A 22,402-nucleotide genomic window follows, 5' to 3' on the forward strand; every position below is an offset into this window, starting at 1 on the left:
CGGGGGGCGCCCGGGGACCCCGCACCCAGCCCCTGCCCGCAGCCGCGGCGGCTCCCGCCAGCCCTGTGCTCGGGGAAGGGGCAGAGCCGGGGCTGCCGGGAGACCCCAGCACCTCGAGATGGCCCCGGTCCTTGCTCCTGTCCGGGGGGATGTGGTAGCACCTGGGGGGAGAGTCCTGCCCACCCCCATCCTGCCCATCTCCATCCTGCCCATCTGCAGCTGGGGAGGAGAGCCGGGGCCCTGCTGCTGCCCCCTCCCCCCCGATACTCCAGCAGAGAAGGACGACCACCCTAACAGGACAGGCTGTGGGGGGCAACCCCCAGGCCCTGCACACACGAGCACCGCTGCCTTGCACACTCGTGTGCAAATATCCCCACCCACGGCACACCCCCCGTGTCTCAGGGGGAACATGTCACCCTTGTCTCCTCCATGAACACATGTGTGCATGCACATGCACACACGTGTTCTCACCATCCCTCCAGCCCCTCACAGAGAGGTCTGCCAGGTGTTCTCATACCCACCTCCCCCTCCCCAGCTCAGCAGGGATCCCTCCCCAACACTATCACTTTATTGTTATTACTATTATTGTTACTGTTATTACTATTATTATCTACTCGCCTTCCCCGGGAAGCTGCTGGCAGGGGTTTTGGTATCATCAGGGCTGGGGGCAAGCACAGGATGGGGGGAGCATTGCAGAACTGCGTACGTGTGGAGACAGAATGAATAAAAGGTAAAGGGGAAATAAGCAACAGAAAGGGAGAGGGAGAGAAATGAAGGGAAACAGGAGAGAAAGGGAAGAGAAAAGAGAGGGCAGAGCTGATGCGGAGTGGGGTGGATCCAGGAGTCCTGGAGCTGTAGGGGTTCAACCATCATGCCAGCCCCACACAAACCCCACATCAGCCCTGGGCAGCATCATGCCTGGCTGTGCCAGCTCCCAGCCCCACCCCGTCCGGGGCAAATGGCACCTAAGCCCAGGGTCTGCAGCTGGGGTGCAGGGGAACCCTCGGTCCAGGGAAGGCCCCTCCAGCCCCTCTTGCTGCTGCCATGGTGCCAGCGCTGCTGGGACAACCCCTGCCAGCCCTACACCTGCTCCTTCCATTCTCCCCACTCCCCACGCTGGTGGGAACCTTCACACCCCACTCCCAGCTCATCCAGGATCCCACAGCAGCCCCCTTCCCAGGGACCCCCACATCCATTCCCCCTTCCCAGTGCTAATTCACCCTGTTTGCCCCAGGGCTGCAGAAGGGATGGGACAGCTGGACCCCCATCAGAACTGAGTGGGGTCAATCTCCCCAGCACAGCCCATGGGGCCTCCAGACCCCCTGTCCCTGTGAGGCTAGGGCCTCACCCCGCATCACTGGACCGAAGTCTTGGTTCTGGTGCCCTTGAGTCTCACCAGGGTCTGCGAGAGCTCCGGAGAACCCTGGGAAGACCCCCTCCCACACAATTAAGAGCCGACTGACTTAAATTTGGGAGAGCAGAGGCATGGCAAGGGGAAATAAGTGAATGCTTAAAAAATAGAAACGATTGAGGGGAAAAAAAAGATTAAAGGGGGGTGGGGGGACAAAGGGGGAGGAGGAAAGGAAAAAAAAAAAGCCTCTCGGGGAGATGTAAGAAATTGGTAAGTGAACAAAGAGCCGGTATTGAAATACATCTGAGGGCCGTGCTGCGCTCGGCCTTGCCGATCTTTCTGCTGAGGGTTTGGGGGTTTCAGAGGCAGCACCGCAGAGCCCAAGGGGCTGGTGCTGCAGCGGGTGAAGGCAGGGAGGGGGTCGGGGGGTCAACCCGCGCTGCCGAGCCACTGTCCGGGGGTGCCACAGGTCGCACTGCAGCCCTGGGCTCCCCTCACGACCCGTTCCCGGCTGCCCTGCCGCCCTCCCCACCCCCACCAGTACATGGAGGGCCCGAGCCAGGGTGATGGACCGGCCCGAGGGGATGGTGCCCCAAGCACAGACCGGCCCCAACACCGTCCCCATCCCGCGTCCCCCGGCGCGGACAGGAGCCCCCGGCTGGCCAGCCCTGCCCTTCGGTCCCTGCCGTCCCAGAGGTGCGCGTTGTCCCACCCAAGCCCCGCTCCCGCAGCACCCGGTGCTGCCCCGACTGTGTCCTGGGGCTGTGCGGGGGGCAGCGTGGCCGGGGAGAGGAGCGGTGGGACAGGGTCACACGAGCGGGAGCTGAGGAGGGGACAGACGTCGGGTGAGCGACCCTCGGCCGTCCCCCTCCGCCACCCCCAGCCCTCGTTCACCCGGTGCACGGCCCCGGTGCCTCCCTGGTGGGAGGGTGCGCGGGACAGGGCCCAGCACCCGTGTCTCTGCCCATCACACACCCGCACAGCGGGGGCATGCGGGGGGCGTGCAGCCCCCCCCCGCTCCCTTCTCGAGGCCGGCGGCGACATCTGGTGGTGGCTGCGTGGCCCGCGCGCTGCCGGTGCCCGGTTCTCCGTGCCCGATGCCCCCCGGTGCTCCTCGCCCGGGGCTGTGGGGTATTTCTGCGCAGAGGAAGAAACCGGTGCCGAGACCTTGGCAGCGGGGCAGCTCCGGGGGGGGGGGGCGGGGGTGGTCAGTGGGGCAGCCCCCGGGGGTCAGAGGGGCCCCGGGAGGTGTTGCCGACAGCGGCGAGGAGCCGCATCGCACACGCGTGGGCATCACCCCGAGCGCACACGCACCAGCTCGGGTGCTGCGACCCCGAGCTCGCTCAGCTTCCCTTCCACACTCCCGGCCTGGGGTCCTGCAGGGAAACCCTTCTGTCCCTCCCGCAGGGACACGGGATGGCCCCGCTGGGATCCCTCCTGCCTTGCACCATCAGTCCCTGACACCTCTCCTTTCACCGCAGGGCTGCGGGAGGTCAGGGCTGTGGCACCCGGTGACCTGGGGCCCAGCTACCCCCTCCCGAGCCTCCCCCGCACTTCCCACCAACCAGCAGACCGTGCTTCAGTTTTTAAAAATTTTATTTATAACAATATCTGTTTTGTTTAGTTGTAAAGTAATCCAGCAAAAATTATTAAAACATTTCCCCCCAATAAAAGGATGGGGTCGCCCTCCGCCCTCCCCCCACATGCGTTTATTTATTTCTACTATAAAAGCTAGGTCATTTCCGTGTTTTTTTGTGGGTTTTTTTGTGTCGGTTTTTTTGGTTTTTTTTTTTCCTGTTAAAAAATGTGCATGTTGGAGAGCGGGCGAGGTGCAGGCAGCAAGCCGGAGTGAAGGGCTGCAGGGCCAGGCCTGCCAGGGCTGGGGACCCTCTGCACCGCAATGGGGCTGGGGGCAGCAGTGGGGGTCTTTGTCCCTGTCCCCTGTAACAGTCGGGCAGAGCAGAGAATGGCAGGGAAGGAGAGAGGGAGAGAGGGGATCAGTGGAGGGAAAAGTGGGTGGGGAAGGGAAAGGGGAGGCGAGGGAGGTTTTGCAGAGGACAAATTGCAGGAGAAAGGGGGACTCAGGGAGCAGCAGATTTGGTGGGGAAGGAAACAGGGTCCCCAGAGAGGGGCACTGCATGAGCTGGGGGGGACAGAGCCAAGAGCTGGGGAGTGTGTAGCCCCCACTCTGACTCCCTCCTGCCTGCACCCCATGTACTGGTAACCCTGTGTCTCCCGCTAGCCCCAGCCCCTGCGAGATCATCCTGGCACACCCACCCTGCTGCCATCCCTGCTCTGAAACGCTGGCTTGTCCCACGGGTGGGAGGGGGAGTGAGGAGGAACCCAATGTAAAGAAATTTAAAATAAACCAAAGCCAGATCTGGCAATGAGAGGCGCCGAGGCCTGGTACCGGGGAATATACAGGTAATAATACTGCTCACATAGAAAAGTAATAATCCTTCATTTGTACATTTATACAGTGGCTCTTGGCTCCCCTGGCCCCCGCCCGCCTCCTGCAATGGATGTCTGTGCCAGGCACGGGCACCATGGCCCGGCTGCCCTTTGCCCCCATCCTGCCCCTATGCCAGGGGGTCTGCCAGGTCGTCGTCCACGCCCCGTGACAGCAGCTCCCGCTTCTCGTCCGTGCTGGCCAGCGAGTTGCGGCTGTTGTGGGCACCCATGTACAGCGTGGCGTAAACGGGGTTGGTGAAGTTGGTGGGCTGTGGAGATGGGAGAGGAGGTAGGAGGGAGCTATGGCTATGTCTCTCCCAAGAAGAGCGGTCCTCAGAGCCATCCCTTGCCCCAGGGTGCCTCAGAAAGAGCCCGCACCCGCCATGAACTCCTGGACAGCATTACTGACCCTGTTACCATCTGTCCCTGCAGCCTACAACAACCCCAAAGCCTCTGCAAATCCTCGGAGCCCCACAGCCTTCTCTGGGCAGAGAGACCTGACACTGCCTCAGCATGCAACCATGCATGAGACCACGCAACTCTCAGCAAGACAAGAGGGCAGGGTCTCAAGTTGTGCCAGGGGAGGTTTAGGTTGGAGATGAGAAAGAATTTCTTCACAGAGAGGGTGATCAGCCATTGGAATGGGCTGCCCAGGGAAGTAGTGGATTCTCCGTGTCTGGAGATATTTAAAAAGAGACTGGATGTGGCACTGAGTGCCATGGGCTGGGAACCACAGTGGTAGTGGATCAAGGGTTGGACTTGATGATCTCAGAGGTCCCTTCCAACCCAGCCAATTCTATGATTCTATGACTCTATGGGCCCCTCTGCATCCCCACTCTGGGCCAGACCCCCTGACACTGCCACAGGGGCCCCACTCCTCACCTTGTCGGGGTCCAGGGCGAAGTCTGCATCCAGCAACTCCCCCACATCATCATCAGGCTCTCCCTCATACATTTTGTAGGTGGGGTTTCCAATCTCCACATTCATGGCACCGTTGGTCATCCGCTGGTGCTGGAAGCCCTTGGCGCTGTGGAGGGTGTGAGATGGAAGGTTAGTGCCAGCAACACAGGGTGTGGTGAACAGAGCCACAGCCAGACCAGCAGTCCTGCTTGTTTGTCCCATAAAATCAAAGCTTTCAAGGCCGCCCTCAAAAGAGGGCTTCCTGTCCTGGCTGGGTAATGCTCCCTCTTAGACCCCAGCAGCTCAGACTCACCCTTTAATCCTCCACTTGTACCAGACAAAAGCCACCACGGTAAGGAGGATGAGCAGCAGCAGGATGGGGATGACAATAGAGGCTGTTCCTGTGTGAGGAGAGGTGCAGGTACAGTGACAGCACACACAGGGACTGCTGCCCCCATGCCCTAAGCCTTGGCTAGGGGGTGCAGCAGCCTGAGCTAGACCTGTGCCCTCTCCACCAAAGAACAGGGGTCAGAAACTGCTCAGGGGCACAAGGCAGCTTCTCAAGCAAGGATGCACCCTCAAACCCCCTGGTTTGGTGTCTGACCCCACAGTGCCCCCCCAGGCTGGACTGCCCCATACATACGGTTGCTCTGCTGCTCGCTGACAATGAAGTCCTCGCAGCGCATCCCCGTCATCCCCACTGGGCACCTGAGAGCACAGGGAGAGCACTGGGGTTAGCAGGGGCTGGAGAGCATGTGGGGAGTGGGAGAGAGAGGTGGGGCACAGATCAGGGTCTGCTAGCGATGTGCTCTGCTTGGGGGAGCAAGCAGCCTGCCTGCAGCCCCCCACTGCCCCCCCCAAGCTGTGCTTACAGGCACTCAGGCAGCTGTGTCTTGTCACTGATGGAGCAGGTACCACCGTGCAGGCAGTAATCGTCACAGGTCAGGCAGCTGGGGGCAATCTTGCCATCTGGGCAGCTGCAGGGCAGAGAGGATCAGGCACACATGTACCCCCACCCCCCCCTTGGCCTGCCCTGTGCCCCCCTGTTAACTCATCCCTTTGGCATCACAGATGTTTCACACTGACAGCTGCTGGGACACCAGGACAGGCACTTCCATTGCCTCGTCCCAGGGCTCTCAGGCCTCCCACATTTCTTAACTACCCTGAATTCCTGACCCAGCATCTCTCAGCCATGGCTGATCCACAACATTCTAGCCACAGATTTTTCTTGGGTCCTTGTGCCTACTCATCCCTTCTTTCTCCCTCGAGTTTGATATCCCTGGCACCTACATGCAGGAGACTTCTCCACTCTGTTTGTTGATGTTGCACTTGCCCTCCTGGCACCGGGAGCACTTGTTGTCCTGGCACTGGGAGCCCTCGAACTGCGGAGGGCAGCGGCACTGCTTGGTGCCACTGGCTGTCATCTGGCAGACACCTTCGTTCTCACAGTAGTCAAAGCACTGACCTGCAGGGGACAGTGGGGTCAGGGTGGGCAGCCTCACACCATCCCCTTAGACCACTATCCCCTCAGACCACCATCCCCTCGGACCACCAGCCCTCTAGAGGGATGCTCGTCTACCACTGAGGACCACCCCACCCCGGGTCTCCAAGAGAGCATCCCCCAGAAGAGGGCACCCAGTAGTCCATCCTCCCAGGCTCTGTCCCCACCCTGCACAGGTGGGTGGCACTCACGGTACTGGCAGCGGTCCCCGATGAAGGTGGGCAAGCAGCGGCAGTTGGGCTGGTTGCCCTGGTTGACGGTGCAGCTGCCATTGTTGAGGCAGTAGTGGGTGCACACTTGCTGGTTGCACCGGGGCCCGGTGAAGCCGGTGGGGCAGCGGCAGGTGGGCATGCCTGAGAACCAGAGCCATTATAGCATGTTCCCCAGCGGTTGGGTCTGTCTGCCCAGGACCAGCCCCCAGCCCCCAGCAGCCTCACCTGACGGGGAGGCGGCACAGGTGCCCCCGTTCTGGCAGTAGTCCCAGCACTGGTCGATCTGGCACTTCTCCCCGTTGTAGCGCGGTTGGCAGCGGCACTTGGCCTGTTTGCGGGCGTTGAGGAAGCAGCTGCCGCCGTTCAGGCAGACCAGGTCGCAGGTGTCGGTGGTGGGCACTGGGAGGAAGGGATGGAGGTGAGCGGGGACTACACCAGGCAGGAGTCCACTCATCCTGACCCTCCCCCCAGACCACCTACCAACTGGGGAGACAGTGGGCGAGGGAATGACCACGCAGGTGCCGTTGTCCAGGCGTTTGCCGTTGGGGCAGGTGCAGACGGGGCCGCTGGGGCTGAGCAGGCAGAGCCACTCACACTTCTTGCGGTCGCACGGGTTGGTCACTGCCAGAAGGGAAGGGACAATATAGGGTGAGGGCAGTGGGGTGACCCATTAACCCCCCTGGCTCTGCCCATTCGATGCCCCCCCAGTGCTTCCCTCATCCCCTGGGACACCACATCAGTGATCAGGCCCCAGGCACCTCCTTCCCACCCCAGAGCAGGGATGGAGCTCAAGCCCACACGCACCCTCTGGTTGCTTGTACTGGTGGTAGAGCACAACATCGGTGGCATGGTTGAGGCCAGAAGTCAGGTTGGTGACAGCCTTGTGCCCAAACTTGTGGATCTTGAAGATGCGGTTGTTGATGTAGGTGACACCATAGATGTAGTCCTCAAAGATGTCGATGCTGAAAGGATGGCTCAGCCCTGGGAAGGGTAGAGGGGACACATGAAGGGAGAGGCAGCACAGCAGCTGCCTTGGGCAGAGCTGATCAGGATTTTACATGGATTTGAGGCTAAGACTTTCCACCCTCTAAGAGAAGGATGGTGGTGTGGGGACAGCAGTGCCAGCAGGCTCTGGTGATGCTGTGGAGCATTTAACGAGGAAAACCCAACCTCGTTGCTGTCCACTGAGCATCCCTGGCTCAGTACTGGGGTTTTCCCTGCAGCACGACCCAGGCCAGGGTGCCATGGGGAACCAGGGCCTGGGCTCTGCTGAGACCCAGCCCCAGAGACATTGTCCCCAGGCAGTTCCCTTTCCTCCTTGCTGCTCTGGCAGGTCTCATGCACTGCTTACCCTTCTTGTTGTCAATGGCCACAACGGGGTCGGTGCCATTGAGCCGGATGCTGCCGATGACAGAGAGCTTGGCGTCGGCCCAGTACAGCCTCTCATTGTGGTAGTCCACAGCCAGACCTGAGGGGTCAAATGCACCCTGTGAGCTACAGGACCCCAGCCCACCCCAAGTTCCTCCTGATCGAGTGACCAGCAGAGCACCCCCATTCCTTGCTGCCCCTACACACTCCTGCCATGGGGCCCAGAGCTGAGCCACCCCAACACAAGTGGAGACATCCTCCTGCCAAGGTTTTTACCACCCCTCATGCCCCTCCTGGCACTCATCTTTGATCACCTGTTGGCCACTGGATGTTGTCCTGCACCAGGGTCTCACGTAGTGTCCCATCCATAGCAGCTGTCTCGATCTTGGGGTGGTTGCCCCAGTCTGACCAGTACATAGTCCTGTGAAGGACACAGGCAGGTCATTCCCAGCAGAAGAGCAGGGAGGGGATGAGCAGGACAGTATGATGCTCCATTGGCAGGGAAATCCTCCCCCAATCTCCTCCCAGTATCCTAGGGTCACTGGTGCCACCCCAATGCTCCAGCTGACTCCAAGGTGCAGCAACGTGAGCTGAGAGCGATGCTGGGGCACGGGGGAACTTCCACCAGGGACAGGCTTGTTGGTGAGAGGAGTCAGGGGTGAGGGATGGGCAGAGGGAAGGGAGAAAGGACTTGAGTCTCTCACCCCCTAAGTGGGTCGACTACGATGGCGTGGGGCTCGTCAATCATGCCGGAGATCAGCGTCTTGCGATTCTCGCCTTTCATCTGTGCCACCTCGATGACATCCCGCCCCGAGTCCGTCCAGTAGATGTTCCCAGCAACCCAGTCAATAGCAATTCCCCGCGGCATCTTCAGCCCCGAGATCTGGGAAGGGCAGAAAGGGGGGGGACGGGAGAGGTGAGGGCAGAGAATGTGGGCAGCCCGGACTCAGCGCCTCCCCCACCAGGGCCCTGGCAGAGCTCACGTTCAGGTGGGTGACGCCGCCGTCGATCTGGCGCCGGTTGCGGTTGGAGGCGGTGGAGGCAGCGGAAGAGGCGGGCAGCTCCCGGTACGAGATCCTGCCCGTGTGCCAGTTGGTCCAATAGATCTTGTTGCCCTTGACGTAGATGTCCATGGCGTCGATGCGCACGTTCTCGTCACCCTGGAAGGCTGGCTCGTAGGCTGAGTTGGGGTTGAAGGGGTACATGCTCCGGATCTTGTTGTCATCCGCAATGTAGAGGATTTGGTGCTCCGAGCCTGCAGAGGAGGAGCTGTTGGTGGGCTGGACTGGGAGACTGGGAGTCAGCCCAGTTTCACAGTGGGGTAAGGGGACGGGGTTGCTGGGAGCTTGACACCGCCTTGGGGATTGCTCTGCCAGGGAAGGCACAGGCAGAATCTGGCACCAGTGCCAGAGGGTGGGTGAGCAGAGGCACAGGGGAAAGAGCACTGGGTCCTGCAGGGCAGCACTGGCATGCACAGGGTCTGTGCATGCTCCCGTTCCCTCCTCACCTTCTGCCTTGCACATGTTGTCAGTCTTCATGAAGTTCTTGGCACAGCTGCACATGTAGGAGCCCTTGGTGTTGTTGCAGAGCTGGGAGCAGGTCCCAAAGTGCAGACACTCGTTGATGTCTGGGGAGTGGGAAATGGGAGTCAGGGGTGAGACCAGGCCACATGGCCAGGGCTGGCCCTTCTTGGGGTACTACCCAGGGCTCAGTGGCTCTCTCCACTCCCCATCTTTGTGCCCCAAGGACAACATTTATAATGTACCACCCATTTTATGGCCACCTTACTGGAAAAAATAACCATAAACCCGACAGGCCCGACCCCAAGACCTCTCTGGCAGCAGCAGGAAGTACCTTGGCAGGAATTTTTGTCTGGCAGCTTCTGGAAGCCTCTGCGGCACGTGCAGTACGTTGAGGACTGCGACTGAATGCACTGGGCCTCGTCCCCACACATGGTGGTGTTGGTCATGCAGTCGTATGACTTGTGGTCTGGGGTAGAACACGCCATCAGCACCTGTGCCTTGGTAGCTTTCCCAGTGCCCACCCTCAGCCTCCCTGAGACCCTCCCTGCTCCCCCACTCACCATGGGAGCAGGACTCCTCATCGGAGCCATCTCCACAGTCATCGAAGAAGTTGCAGCGGAGGTTGGCACTGATGCACTTCTTGTTCTCACACAGGAACTCGTTCTTGTCCTGGCTGCAGCTCTTGGGCTTGGCTGTGGGTGACTCTGTGGGAGCACAGGCAGCAGCTGTGATGCTCCATGTTCTCAAGCACCCAGCCCTGTGGGATCCCCAGTGGATGAACAGTGCAGGAAGGGACCAGACAGGGACCCAGGATTCCCATGCCCACCTCCCAGTTTTGGGGAAGAAAGAGTGGGCCAAGCAAACCCCAACACTGGGCTAAACACAGGGCTCCATCCTGAGGATGTGCCATGGCAGGCACAGTGCCCACAGGCAGCCACACTCACCACAGTCCTTCTCATCTGTGTTGTCTCCACAGTTGTCAATGCCGTCGCACTGTCGACCGATCCACAGACATACCCGGTCGTTCTTGCAGCGGAACGGTCTGTTGGGGGGACACTGGAATTTCACTGCACCAGCAAACAGAAACAAACGGTGACGGTGAAAGGAGACGCCATAGCCAGGCTGTCACACTTGTCACGAGATGCTGCTCAGCCTCTGCCCACTCTCCAGGGAGGGCTGAGCCATGAGGGCGAGCGGGCTCTGGAGACTGGAGCAAAGAGACTGAAGCAAAACAATCACCGGTGGCTGGCCCAGCTGCAGGAGGCTCAGCCCTCTGCCCCCCAAGACCCCACTGCCCCCACTGCCAGCCCCACACCCAGCTAGGCACTCTGCAACTCTGATCTTTTCACCAGAGCCACTTCCTGCTCCCTTCACCCCACCGGTTGCCCCTGAGGGGACCCATCTAGAGGGGACGTGTGCCTGCAGCCCCCCTGGGTACCCCCCAGGCTCTGGGACTGTCACCCTCCCTGGTGTGTGGGTGCTGGCCCTGTGGCCAGTCAGAGGCCCTGCTAGGAGCAGGGAGACCAACATGGTGTCACTCACAGCACTCCTCAGGGTTTTCATCCGAGTTATCCCCACAGTCATCCTCCCCATCGCACTTCCAGGCCAGGGGCTTGCACAGTGTGTTGTTGCATTGGAACTCATCCAGGGGACATGTGCGAACTGCAACAGCATGAGGCAGGAGAAGACACAATCAGCCAGTGCTGCCTGACTGCCAAAATACAGGGCTGGGGCTGCAGCTTCAATATCCAGCATGGCTGGCAGCTCTTCGGGGCTTGGATGTGTCCGTGCACAACCTGGGGCTGGGCAGAGCGGAGCTGACCCATTCACAGGGGAGTGCTCCCACTCACAGCAAGGACACAGGAGACAGAGTGGGGACAGGGGGGGCAGGCAATCACCCTAAGAGAGCCACATTACCCCCAGTGCCGCAGTTTTCCTCGTCAGTGCCATCCATGCAGTCTGCATCAGCGTCGCAGCGCCAGCGCATGGGGATGCAGTGCCCGTTCTTGCACTGGAATTGGTCAAACTCACAGCGTGGCGTGCAGTCTTTCTGCAGGGGAAGGGCAGGGACAGTGGTCACTGGGGACAGCCCCAGCCACGACAGCCTCCCATCCCATAACTGCACCTGGACTGGGCTCTCAGCCACCCTTGGTGGCAGGCGACCACCAGTGTGTCCCCAGTCCCACACGTGGGCAGGGTTTGGTGCAAGCAGGGAACCCCTGCCCTCACCTCGTCAGAACCATCAGCACAGTCGTGGTCTCCATCACACTTCCACCTGCCAGCGATGCAGCGGCCGTTGGCACATGAGAACTCACTCTCTGAGCAGGGCCGGGGTGCTGGGGACAGAAAAGATGGGGGGTCCCCCTGAGACAGGCTGTGGTCAGGACTGCAAGAGCAGAAGGTGGTCCTGGCCAACAACTTGGGGGGCACAGACTGACACAGACACATGTCCAGTGGCACTGGGGAGAGGGTGGGATGCAAGCAGAGCCGGGGGAGCTGCCAGAGAGGGGCATGGCTGATACCACCTCCCAGCCCCCTCTCCATCCCATCCCAGGGCTCCCAGCAGAAAACTGGGGTTTTGGTTTTTACTGGGGCCTTATAGACTTGCTTCTAGCAGCCTCCCAGCTGCACATGTCCCCAAGGTGCTCTCTCCACTGTCCTCAGAGCTCCCTGCTGCCCCAGGGAAGGGGGCAGGGGGAAGGCAGCAGGGAGCATCCCAGGTCTGGCAGAGCAGGCACACTTGTGTCCTCTCACAGGGCACAGGGACACGCTCTTCCTCGCAGCTTAATGCACCCACTGGGCTGACACTGGCACTGTTAGTGCCCAACTTGTCTGTCTGCCCACCTGGGATGGTCCTGAGGACCCTTCCCCTCCCCATTGCCCCTGGTGTTGGATGTGTTGGGGCAGGCAGCCCCTCTGGCCACAATGCAGAAGCTGATGGGACAGTAGAGGAAAGGAGGGAAGGGGGTGTCCAGCCAGAGTAGGAAGGGTCAAGGTGGGGACAGATTTTGGAGCCATGCACGGGTCCTGGTGGTGGAGGCAGCAGGGTTGGACCCTCCCTGACTGTGGCTCCAGGGGAGGGAGATGCTCGTGCTGATGCTCAGTAAATCTACCTGGGTTGTCCAGTCCCGACCCCTCTGCCCTCACCTAGAATTTATTGTCTTCATTTACTTCAGAGAGACTGTACATGGAATTAAAAGATTTTGGCAGGAACCTACCTCTGAGTGCCCCATAACGACAGTGTGAAAATGGAGAAAAACATAAGATGAAGTGAAATGGCACAAACTCAAAAACACAACATGAAATCAACAGAAAAGAAAAGAAAAAGTTGCACCCTAGAGAGCTGCAGGGAGACAGAGAGACCTGGAGCAGGGGCTGGGAGGGGGGTCTGACTCTGCCCAAGCCTCTGCCACTGGCTGCAGACCCTGGTGCTATCCCACTGGCAGTTCTGGAGGGATGAGACCAGGCTCCTGCCCTCAGCAAATCCCCAAGAACTGACTCGTCCACTGGACGGTCATGATCCTCTGCAGCTCAGCAGGACAGGTGCTGGCATGGCTCCATTAACAAGCAGTAATTCATTAAGGGGCAGCAATTTGATTGTCTGCCAGTGGTTTCTGGGGACCAGACACCTTTCCATACACTGGTCTAGGTCCAGGTGACCCTGGTTCAGATGGTGTCCCAGCCCCTTCCCAGAGTCTCAGTGTGTCCCCATCCTCTTCCTGGGCCAAATAACTTCACAGGGTTCTGCCTGCCAGGCTGGGGCCAAAGCACAAGGTGATGGTCTAAAGCAAAGATGCTCCATCGTGAGTTGGGCCCATGCGCTGCCTGCTAGGGAGGGAATTGGGGCCACCTCCTCCCTTATACCTGTCCCACTGGGGGCCTCTCACTGCAGCTGAGTCCTGGCTGCACAACCAGACTTCCCAGACCCCTGGAGTTCTTTCCAGGGGACCCCCGGGCTCCCTGGCCATTAGCCCCAGCCAGCATGATGGCTAGGAGCACCTGCAGAGGTGCTGGGGTGACAGGGGCTGCTCCCCTCTCTGGCACAGCCACCTGCCAGGATAGCAAAGGCTCAAAGGTGGCACGTACTGCAGCTCTCCTCATCTGAGTTGTCCCCGCAGTCATTGTCATAGTCACACTGCCAGCGACCTGGCACGCAGCGGTTGTTCTTGCAGCGGAACTGGTAGGGCTCACAGGTACGTTCATCTGGGAGGAGAAGGAGGCAGGGACAGATATCAGCACTGCCCCTACATCAGCACTGCCCCTACACAAGGGGAGGGATGGGCAAGAGCGAGCAGGGTGGGCAGTGCTGCTCCCTGCCAGCTCCCTCCACCCCAGCCTTGCCCCACACACTGGAAAAGCAGCAGCTCAAACCTCCCCCAGACCTGGGCATCCCAGGGAGATGGAGGGGACAGACAGCACCAGGGCAGCTCGACCCTCAGGGAAAGGGGGGCCCCAAGATGCCCTCTGGACTCACCGCATTCCTCCTTGGGCTCATCAGAGCCATCCCCACAATCGTCCTCCCCGTCGCACTTCCAGCGTGCTGGGATGCACCTGCCCGAGTCCTTGCACCGGAACTCGTCCACACCACAGGTCATTTGTGCTGGTGGGGAGAAACAAGGAGACATGGATATGGGAGGGCAGGTGGGATCAGCACTGGCCAGGCACATTTCTTTCTCCATAGAGCTGATGAACACCTTGGGCAAACAGCCCTGAAACACCCTGCTCGGAACAGAGTGAGAAAGATCCCCCTTTCAAGCAGTTCTCCAGGGAGAAGCCAGAGAGAGTAGGACACATCCAGGCAGCACCATCACCATCATCACCCACTACCCAGAGTGACTCCAGGGACAGAGTGGGGACACACCACCCCACAGGAAAAGACACACAGATGGGATCAGCTGCAGGGATGCTCCCACCCCAGCTCTGCCCAAGTTCCTTACTGCAGTTGGCAGGTTCATCCGAGCCATCCACGCAGTCGTTGTCTCGGTCACACACCCAGACACGGGGGATGCAGCGCTTGGTGATCGCACACTGGAACTGGTTGGGGGCACAAGTCACCTCAGCTGCAGAAGGGAGAAGCAGAGTCAGGAGAGGCAGTGGGGCAGGCAGAGGTCTGCTGGTCACCACCCCACAAAAACCACCCCACAGACCATGCAGATGCTCTGGGCATCAAAAGTGTCTGGCCATGCTTGGTGACCATATATACAAGAAGGAAGGGGAGTGGAGCCCTGTGGTGGCCCCAAGAGACTCGACCAGCTGCAGGGAGACAGGGCAGAAGCCACAACATCCCTCAGCTGTGCAGTAGGCTCAGTGCAAATCCCCAGCAAATATTGAACTTGTCACCCTTGAGGGATTTAAGGTTTTCATTTGCACTAGGAAACAGAAATGTCTGTTGGGGCAGCAGGATGATGGTGGGGACTCTGCACTGAGCAGAGGTAAGGAAAAAGCTCCATGCCCAGGGGCAGGACCACCCGGAAGCCAGCCAGCTCCCCACTTACGACAGTCCTTCTCATCCTCTCCATCACCACAGTTGTCCTGACCATTGCAGCGGAAAATTCCAGGGATGCAGCGGTTGGTGTTGGTGCATTTGAACTGACTGGGCAGACAGACATGGATATCTGGGGAGGGAGGCAGGATGGTCAAAAACTGACATGTTACATCTCTGCTCTACTGGGATAACAAAGTGAAATGGCACAAATGGAGATCCTACCACAGTTGGCTTCATCTGAGTTGTCCTGGCAGTCGTTGTCTCCATCACAGATGAAAGCTGGGTTGGTGCAGATCCCAGTGGAGCACTGGAACTGCCCTGGCCTGCATTTGAACTCAGCTGTTGGGAAAGGTAAGACAGGATGAAATGTTTGCTCCAGAGACCATTTTCAGGGCAAACCTTAATCTCCTGCTTTTCCCTCTGGGCTATAGAGCAGCAAAGGAGCAGCTCTGCTCCAAGAGCAGAGTAGCTGGCTCCATGGGCAATACCCCATGTGGGGACAGCATGGGGTCACCCTGCTCCCTGCTGAAGGGGTCACCCTCCTCTTGCCAGAGCCAAGCAAGGAGCAGCAGTGCTGTCCCAAAAGGCAGAGCAGCAGGAGGGCTTGGGGAGGATCAGCTGCACAAGCAGCTTCGGGCTGGTCCCCGGTGTGCTGGGACACAGTGGGCTGTGGTCAGCCCCACTCGGCACTCACGGCAATCCTCGGGCTCATCGGAACGGTCCCCGCAGTCGTCCTCGGTGTCGCATTTCCACCAGAAAGGGATGCACTTGTCATTCTTGCAGACAAACTGCAGTGGAGAGATGAGCTTGTGAGGACAGCTCAGCATGGGGAGGGAGGACCCCAGAAAGCTTTGTGCCCAGGGAACTCTGCTGAGGGCACTGATCTCTGTGCTGTCCCTTCCCAGGCACACCCATAGGATACTCCATGTCCTGTTTGGGGCAAAGCCTTAACCCTGAGCCCACCCCACACAGGCTCTGGGGTTGGAGCAGGGTAGGCAGGAGGTCATTCCAGAGCTGGAGGGTCTCTGGCTCCCCTGGGCCCCCCAAATAACTGCATGTGCTGGGAGGTGCCATAGGAGGGAGGTTTTGCTCACACCCGGAGACAGCAAGCATACACCAGATGCACAGGGAGGAGCTGGGGCCTGGTGAAACCATGCAGGAGGGACATGCACACAGCACAGACACTCCTATCCATGCAGGCTGTTACCTGGCTGGCCGTGCAGTTGGAGACACAGGTTTTGCCATCACTGCCCAAGTAGAAGTTGGTGGGACAAGCACACTTGTGCCCCCCCCCTGGTGAGAGGAGGCAGAGATTGCTGCAGCCAGCATTGTTGGTCTTGCAGGGGTGGTTGGGAACTGGGGAGAGCAAGAACACAAACATGAGTAAGACCAAGAGGGAGGAGTCTCAGGGGTGACATCTGAACCTAGAGCTGCGAGACCTCTATCAACACGCAGCCCCTGTCCCCCTGCACACCGTGCCCGGTCCCATCCTGCCCACCCCAGCCCCTCATCCCAGGGCTCACCATCTGGCTGGCGGTAGGGGTGGTAGATGTGGATGTCCATGGGACGGTGCAGAGTGCTGATGAGCAGTGTCTTGTTGGCTCCTGTAGTCTTGTGGGCCCGGTTGATGGACTTGGTCTCCCAGTCAGTCCAGTAAATAAAATCCTCAAAGAGGGTGAGTGCGAAGATGTGGGGGATGTCCTGGCTCAGCACTGCGAGGGGGAGCAGGTAGCTCAGCCAAGGGCTGTCCTGGCCACCCCTCCTACAGCACACCCTTTCTCCAGGGACACCTCAGCCTTTTCCCCTGGTCAGAGGCACAGGAGCTTCTGGAACTGGGGACCACACCCAGCAGCTCTGTCTCCTGCTCCCACCACCCATCCAAAGCATGCACCCCACAGAGGTCTGGCAGGGCCCTGGTGCTCTCACCCGTGTGCCGGTTGGAGCCGTCCAGGCTGGCAAACTCAATGTAATCCTCCCGTGCATCAGCCCAATAGATCCTGCTGTTGATGTAGTCGAGGGTGAGGCCATTGGGCCAGGTTATCTTTGTGTCAACAATGACGCTGCGGTTGGTGCCGTCCATGCCAATCTTCCCAATCAGCGAATGGTCCCCCCAGTCTGTCCAGTATAGGTAACTGGGGAGGAAACAGAAGAGCAGAGAGAGGCTGAGTCCAGCCCCAAGCACAGCAGCAGCCACACTCTGCAGGTCCTGTGGGTTAACCAAGGTGCAGATGGGTACAGGGCAAGTCGTGTCCCATCTTGGAGCCTCCAGGACTATGTCATGATGGCAGAGGGGCCACCAGCCCCCTCCCTGTGTACAGAGGAAGGTCCAGGTCCCCCCCAGGTACTCACCCATTCTGCACATCCACCACCAGTGCCCGGGGTTCCCGCAGGCCTGAGTTCACCAGCACCGTGCGGTAGGCACCGTTGAGCTTTGATACTTCAATGGTGTCCCGACCCTTGTCACACCAGTACAAGTTGCCTCCTACCCAGTCCACAGCCAGCCCATCGGGGTTGCTGAGGCCAGTGCGGTGAAGAACCTGGTGGGAGAAAAATGGAGATGTGGGTTGGACAGGGAGAACCAAGTCAGGTTCTCTCTCAGGTAGTGGCTGGCTCAGTCCCCCACCTGAACGTTGCTCCCATTGATGTGCATGCGGCGGATCATGCTGCCCTGTGTTGTGACATCTGTCCAGTAGATCATCTGCTCCCGATAGTCAAAATCCAGAGCCACTGCATTGTTCAGCCCCTGGAAAGAAGGGAGAAGCACTGAAATAGCCTTACTTGCTAGCACAGGGTCACAAGGGCTTTACTAAGTCAAGTCATCCCCAGCCACAACTCTGGTCCCTTCAGCAGAGAAGCTGAAAGCACTTTCAGACAACTGTTGAGCAGTCCCAAACTTATCAAGGTCTGCTACTGTTTACAAGGGACCTCCTCAGTGATGAGAGCTGCTGTTTATATAGGATCTACCATCTGCCTGGGAAGACAAGAGCCCCAGTTGCCAGACCTGCAGGTCCCCTCCCCGGCAGGGCTGCTCTCCAACCCCAACCTGATCTCCTCTATGACACTGTTGCCCCTCCAGCTCCCAGCTACCCCCACACCTGCTTGAGTAGCGTGTAGTTGGAGCCATCAAGGTTGAGCTTCCTCAGGTAGTACCGGTTGGCAAAGATAAGGAAGGGCTCTTCATCTGCAAAGGGAAACCACAAGATGTGTCAGTGAAGAGCTGCTGGGACACAGTCACCCTGTGTACTCCCTGCCCTTCCACTTCCCAGCTCTCCATCAGTAGTCAGGTGCAGCTACTTTGCCTTTTGGAGCCCTGAAACCAACTCCATTTCCAGCAGCATCCCAGGGTTGTCAGAAAAGCATCCATGCCTCCAAACCCCTCTCTTGGCCCTCACCTGTGACAGCTTTACAGCTGGTGGGGTTGTCAGGTCTGAGCTTGTAGCCCTCTATGCACAGGCACTTGTAGCTCCCCAGAGTGTTGATGCACTTCTGGCTGCAGGGGTAGGTGGTGGAGCACTCATCGATGTCAATGCACGTCTTCCCGTCGTCCTTCAGACGGAACCCAGGACGGCATCTACACTGCAGGAGGCAACGCAGAGCTGTGAGACATACCCAGGGCCCTCATGCTGAGACATGACAGGCATCACCACAGGACAAGTGGGCTGACGTACACACAGCTTGCAGACACAAAGGCACAGGCCAAAAGTGCCTGCGTGTGCATCCCCTGCCCAGCTGGAACATGACAGAAGGAACCCTCACACTCAGAGTGCCTGCAGAGGTGGGAGAACATCCTTCCAGCCGACCCTCCCAGCCTGCAGGCCCCTACCTTGTATCCTATCTTGAGGTCCTCACACTCCTGGGAACAGCCACTCTGCTTCTTGTTGAGACACTCATTGATGAAGCAGTTGAGCTCATCAGATCCATCCGTGCAGTCGTTGTTGTTGTCGCAGAGCAGCGCCTCCGGGATGCACTTCCCGTTCTTGCAGAGGAAGAAGGAATCGTTGCACTTGTTCTCTGCAGCAGGCGGAGAGGAGGAGGAGGAGGAGGCAGCGGTCAGCACGAGGCAGGCAGGAGGCCCTGCTCCCCACTGCGGCCCCATGGGTACCTGGGCTGCTGCAGCGTGGGTTCTTGGGTGCCTCATCAGAGTGGTCGTGGCAGTCGAATTCACCGTCGCACTCCCACTGCCGGTTGCTGAGGCAGCGGCCGTTGGCACAGCGGAACTCATGGGGACCACAGGTGGGGTACTCTGTAGGAGGATGTGGGGGTTCAGGTGGTGCAGACCACCTCCAGGAGTTGTGGGGGTAGCACAGCAGCTGGGCTGTGGGTACTCATGATCATCAGCAGCAGCATTCAGGGCTGCACCACAGTGACCAAGAAGGTGGGAAGCACGGCAGGATTTGGATCTCTCCAAAACTGCTCTGTGCCAGGGCAGGCACACCGCAGCAGAGCTGGGAGAAAAACAGCCCTTCTGCAGCTCTGCAACACTCAATCCCTCTTGTTCCCCCCCTCCTGGCTCTCCCTAACCCTGCTCATATATCAAACCCCTTCTGCATGATGAAGACCCCTCCCGGGTCCTGTCTGAAAGCTCAGGAGACCCAGTGTGGCTGTCAGGGGCAGTGCTTCACGAGCCATGGCTCCTGCTGTTCTCCCCCATCCCACAGACACCCACCACACTCCGGGGATTCATCCGAGCCGTCTCCACAGTCGTCATCGTGGTCACAGACAAAGTGCTTGGGAATGCACTGGCGGTTCCTGCACATGAACTCCCGCTCGTCGCATGTGTTGTTGTACACTGCAATGAGGCATCACTGTCAGCCTCCCACAAGACCCCGTGCTCTCCTGCCTGCCTGTGAGCACTTTATCTTAGGGTGCTGAGGACAAGAGCTAAGGCACAGCCCTGCTGGGACAGGCAGTCTTTTTGCCTCAGTTTGCTCCTGGCAGTGACCCCAGGGATTGGAGTACCCCCGCAGCACTGCCTGTACTACACACAGCTCCTCTCCAGCCCCTGGCCCCACCATGCTCCCAGCCCTCTGGGACTCACAGCAGCCAGCAGCAAGGGTCTCATCTGCACCATCTGCACAGTCCTTGTCCCCATCACATAGCCAGCGCTCTGGCACACACACGTAGGTGCCTGGGCATTGGAAGGATCCCGTGCTGCAGGTGGTCAGCCCTAGGGAAGGGAGAAAAAGGATGGAGACCACTCATCTCTACCACTGGAGAAGCAGCACTCCTGGGCTATGTGCTCCCATGTTTTGGGGGGCCCCAACATACAGGACCCAGAAGTGCAGTGAGGACCACAGCACAGGAAAGCAAGGGTGGTAGAAGGGATGGGCAGAGACAGGAATACACAGAGATGGAGCACAGGCAGGGATTGGAAGAGATCAGAGCAGGGGCTGGAGCAAACTCACGGCAGCGGCTGTCCTCATCAGAGCCATCCCCACAGTCATCTGCCCCATCACACACCCAGAGCTTGGAGATGCAGCGGTGGTTGTTGCACTCAAACTGCACGGGGTAGCAGAACTTGTCTGGGAGAGGAGGGAAGGCGAAAGGAAGGGTCAGAGCCAGAGTGGTGAAGGGGGAAGGACACGAGCAGAGGCTGGGCCAGACAAGCTCCAGGTCTGGAGGTAATGGGGCTACTGCTTGCCCAGACTTGGCAGTGCCCACATGCCAAGGTGATGGGCACTGTGGAATTCCCTGCTCTGGAGTTGGGGAAGTTCTCCAGTTCCTGAACACTTCTTGGGGTTTTTTTTCAGGGAAGTTGGAATTAAATATGTTAACACAAATAAGCAGTAACTTGCCACCCTCAGAATGACCATGGGCACTCATGCATGCGCTGACAAAGAAATGCACGAGGACATTTGCACTGGTCACAAAACTTGTGGAATAAGACCACAGAGGGGAAAGAATCTGGACTCTGGTCCCTGCCAAAGGGATGTCAGAGAGAGGGAGAGGTCCTACCTCCTCTCCAGCATGCATTCACTCACACCCACCCCCCCAGGTCATCACCCCAGTGTCTCTTGCTCTCCCCACCCTGCCGCTCACTGCAGTGAGTCTCATCTTCTCCATTCTCGCAGTCATCCTCTTTGTCACAGGTCCAGGTCATGGGGATGCATCTCCCACTTGGGCAGGCAAAGTAACTGGCTGGACACTTGGGTTTCCTTCCACCTGTTTTGTGAAAGAAAGGGTGGTGGCATAGGCACATCCTGTCCCCTCTGTGGTCCCACATTGATCAGTGCCCTGCAGCACTCTCCATGTGGGAGCTGCACAGGCAAAGGAAAATGGTCCCAGTGTGCAAACAAAACATCCACCACCCAAACAGACCCAAAGAGGAGCACCCAGACCCAAGTACCCTCCTCTCCCACTCTCACCTGGGCAGTTGCGCTCATCTGAATAATCTCCACAGTCATTTGCCCCATCACACACCCAGCTTGGAGCATAGCACAGTGAGGTATGTTCACACTTCTGGAACGTGGTACCCTTCACTCCCAGCTTGAAATAGCTGCTGCAGTCAGTGGCAGCTGCAAGGAATGACACCAGGAGCCCCGGTGATGGGTGCTGACTGGTGATGGCACAGACCTTTGGCCCATCTCCCACTATGCAGTGCAAGCCCTCACCCTACTGCTGACAGCCCTTCCCCTTCCAGAACAGCACAGAGCTGGCTCTGCCCCACACGTGCCCTGAGCTGCTGGGACCATGTTAAGCATTTCTGACAGGCTGTCAGGTGGTGAGGTGCCAAACACAGTGTGGAGGGCTGCAGTGATGGGCTGGGGACACTTCCAGCCAACAGGTTATCCCGGTGTAGATTGTGCTGACAGGATGGGAACCAGAGCCCTTCTCCCTCCCTGACCCAGCTCGAGTCCCAAAGACTGAAACAAGGTGCAGGGACCCAAGCCACTGCAAGGCAGAGCTGGGAAGGCAGCAGGGAACACAGGAGGGTAGCTGGGGCACTCACTGCAGTTCATTTCATCTGAAGCATCCTCGCAATCGATGAACTGGTTGCAGCGGCTCGAGTTCCCAATGCAGCTCCCGTCCCGGCAGCGGAACTCGGTGGCAGCACAGCTCGTCTCTGTAAGGGGGAAGTCCCCACAGCAAATGAGGCTGAGCTGGGGGACACAGTGAGTACAGACACCCCACAGCCCCCACTTGCATTGCTGACATGCAACCACACACCTACACCTGATGCCCAGCATGGTGATGGATGGCCTGATCCTGCACCTCCCAGCTCTGGTCCCCTCCCAGCTCAAACCTGGTTCCCCTCCAGCTTATGCACCCTCTTTGGCAGCTGGAGGTTGTACCCCAAGCTGGCCTGCCACCGGCAGGCCTGGGCAGGCTCAGGAAAGCTCTTGACCTTCCCTATCAGTTCTGAACCCAGCAGATAGGCTCCTGAATCACTGACGCTGCCCTTGGGGATGCTCAGGTGCCCTGTTCTCAGGAGCACAGGAACCATGAGGAGGAGCAGCTTCAATGCCCCTCACCATTGCCTTGTAACCCTGCAGGGCGTCAAACCATCCTTCTCAGAAGGCTCTGAGTGGCTGTACTTGGTTCCTCCTTTTCAGTTGTCAGGAAGCAAGCTGCCCAAAGTGGCCTGTGGCACAAGCAGCACTAGTAGGATGC

General features: G+C 59.0%; 1 protein-coding gene across 2 annotated transcripts in view; it reads right to left on the bottom strand.

The window, feature by feature from the left end:
* Nucleotides 1-3,106: 3,106 nt before the first annotated feature.
* LRP1 (LDL receptor related protein 1) overlaps nucleotides 3,107-22,402 on the bottom strand; it is a 75,055-nt gene continuing 55,759 nt past the window's right edge. Inside the window, exons 48-89 of one of the 2 annotated variants that reach the window (XM_030468126.1) lie at nucleotides 21,741-21,854; nucleotides 21,157-21,306; nucleotides 20,831-20,953; nucleotides 20,197-20,313; nucleotides 19,830-19,958; nucleotides 19,458-19,580; nucleotides 18,894-19,034; nucleotides 18,615-18,802; nucleotides 18,184-18,367; nucleotides 17,887-17,972; nucleotides 17,415-17,534; nucleotides 17,141-17,328; nucleotides 16,718-16,923; nucleotides 16,315-16,503; nucleotides 15,999-16,147; nucleotides 15,486-15,579; nucleotides 15,014-15,130; nucleotides 14,802-14,921; nucleotides 14,244-14,366; nucleotides 13,781-13,906; nucleotides 13,393-13,509; nucleotides 11,536-11,642; nucleotides 11,224-11,356; nucleotides 10,849-10,968; nucleotides 10,251-10,373; nucleotides 9,867-10,010; nucleotides 9,638-9,772; nucleotides 9,291-9,410; nucleotides 8,767-9,038; nucleotides 8,488-8,666; nucleotides 8,098-8,204; nucleotides 7,767-7,883; nucleotides 7,220-7,396; nucleotides 6,896-7,036; nucleotides 6,641-6,814; nucleotides 6,395-6,556; nucleotides 5,993-6,167; nucleotides 5,575-5,679; nucleotides 5,346-5,410; nucleotides 5,016-5,103; nucleotides 4,685-4,829; nucleotides 3,107-4,071 (exon numbers count right to left, since the gene is read on the bottom strand). In XM_030468126.1, coding sequence (XP_030323986.1) covers nucleotides 3,931-4,071; nucleotides 4,685-4,829; nucleotides 5,016-5,103; nucleotides 5,346-5,410; nucleotides 5,575-5,679; nucleotides 5,993-6,167; nucleotides 6,395-6,556; nucleotides 6,641-6,814; nucleotides 6,896-7,036; nucleotides 7,220-7,396; nucleotides 7,767-7,883; nucleotides 8,098-8,204; nucleotides 8,488-8,666; nucleotides 8,767-9,038; nucleotides 9,291-9,410; nucleotides 9,638-9,772; nucleotides 9,867-10,010; nucleotides 10,251-10,373; nucleotides 10,849-10,968; nucleotides 11,224-11,356; nucleotides 11,536-11,642; nucleotides 13,393-13,509; nucleotides 13,781-13,906; nucleotides 14,244-14,366; nucleotides 14,802-14,921; nucleotides 15,014-15,130; nucleotides 15,486-15,579; nucleotides 15,999-16,147; nucleotides 16,315-16,503; nucleotides 16,718-16,923; nucleotides 17,141-17,328; nucleotides 17,415-17,534; nucleotides 17,887-17,972; nucleotides 18,184-18,367; nucleotides 18,615-18,802; nucleotides 18,894-19,034; nucleotides 19,458-19,580; nucleotides 19,830-19,958; nucleotides 20,197-20,313; nucleotides 20,831-20,953; nucleotides 21,157-21,306; nucleotides 21,741-21,854 — 5,834 coding nt within the window. In that variant the 3' untranslated portion in view covers nucleotides 3,107-3,930. Of the gene's footprint in view, nucleotides 4,072-4,684; nucleotides 4,830-5,015; nucleotides 5,104-5,345; nucleotides 5,411-5,574; nucleotides 5,680-5,992; nucleotides 6,168-6,394; nucleotides 6,557-6,640; nucleotides 6,815-6,895; nucleotides 7,037-7,219; nucleotides 7,397-7,766; nucleotides 7,884-8,097; nucleotides 8,205-8,487; nucleotides 8,667-8,766; nucleotides 9,039-9,290; nucleotides 9,411-9,637; nucleotides 9,773-9,866; nucleotides 10,011-10,250; nucleotides 10,374-10,848; nucleotides 10,969-11,223; nucleotides 11,357-11,535; nucleotides 11,643-13,392; nucleotides 13,510-13,780; nucleotides 13,907-14,243; nucleotides 14,367-14,801; nucleotides 14,922-15,013; nucleotides 15,131-15,485; nucleotides 15,580-15,998; nucleotides 16,148-16,314; nucleotides 16,504-16,717; nucleotides 16,924-17,140; nucleotides 17,329-17,414; nucleotides 17,535-17,886; nucleotides 17,973-18,183; nucleotides 18,368-18,614; nucleotides 18,803-18,893; nucleotides 19,035-19,457; nucleotides 19,581-19,829; nucleotides 19,959-20,196; nucleotides 20,314-20,818; nucleotides 20,954-21,156; nucleotides 21,307-21,740; nucleotides 21,855-22,402 lie in introns of both variants that reach the window. The other variant, XM_030468125.1, reaches the window with a different exon arrangement.

Source organism: Calypte anna, chromosome 33, assembly GCF_003957555.1.
Source record: "Calypte anna isolate BGI_N300 chromosome 33, bCalAnn1_v1.p, whole genome shotgun sequence".
Taxonomy (NCBI): domain Eukaryota; kingdom Metazoa; phylum Chordata; class Aves; order Apodiformes; family Trochilidae; genus Calypte; species Calypte anna.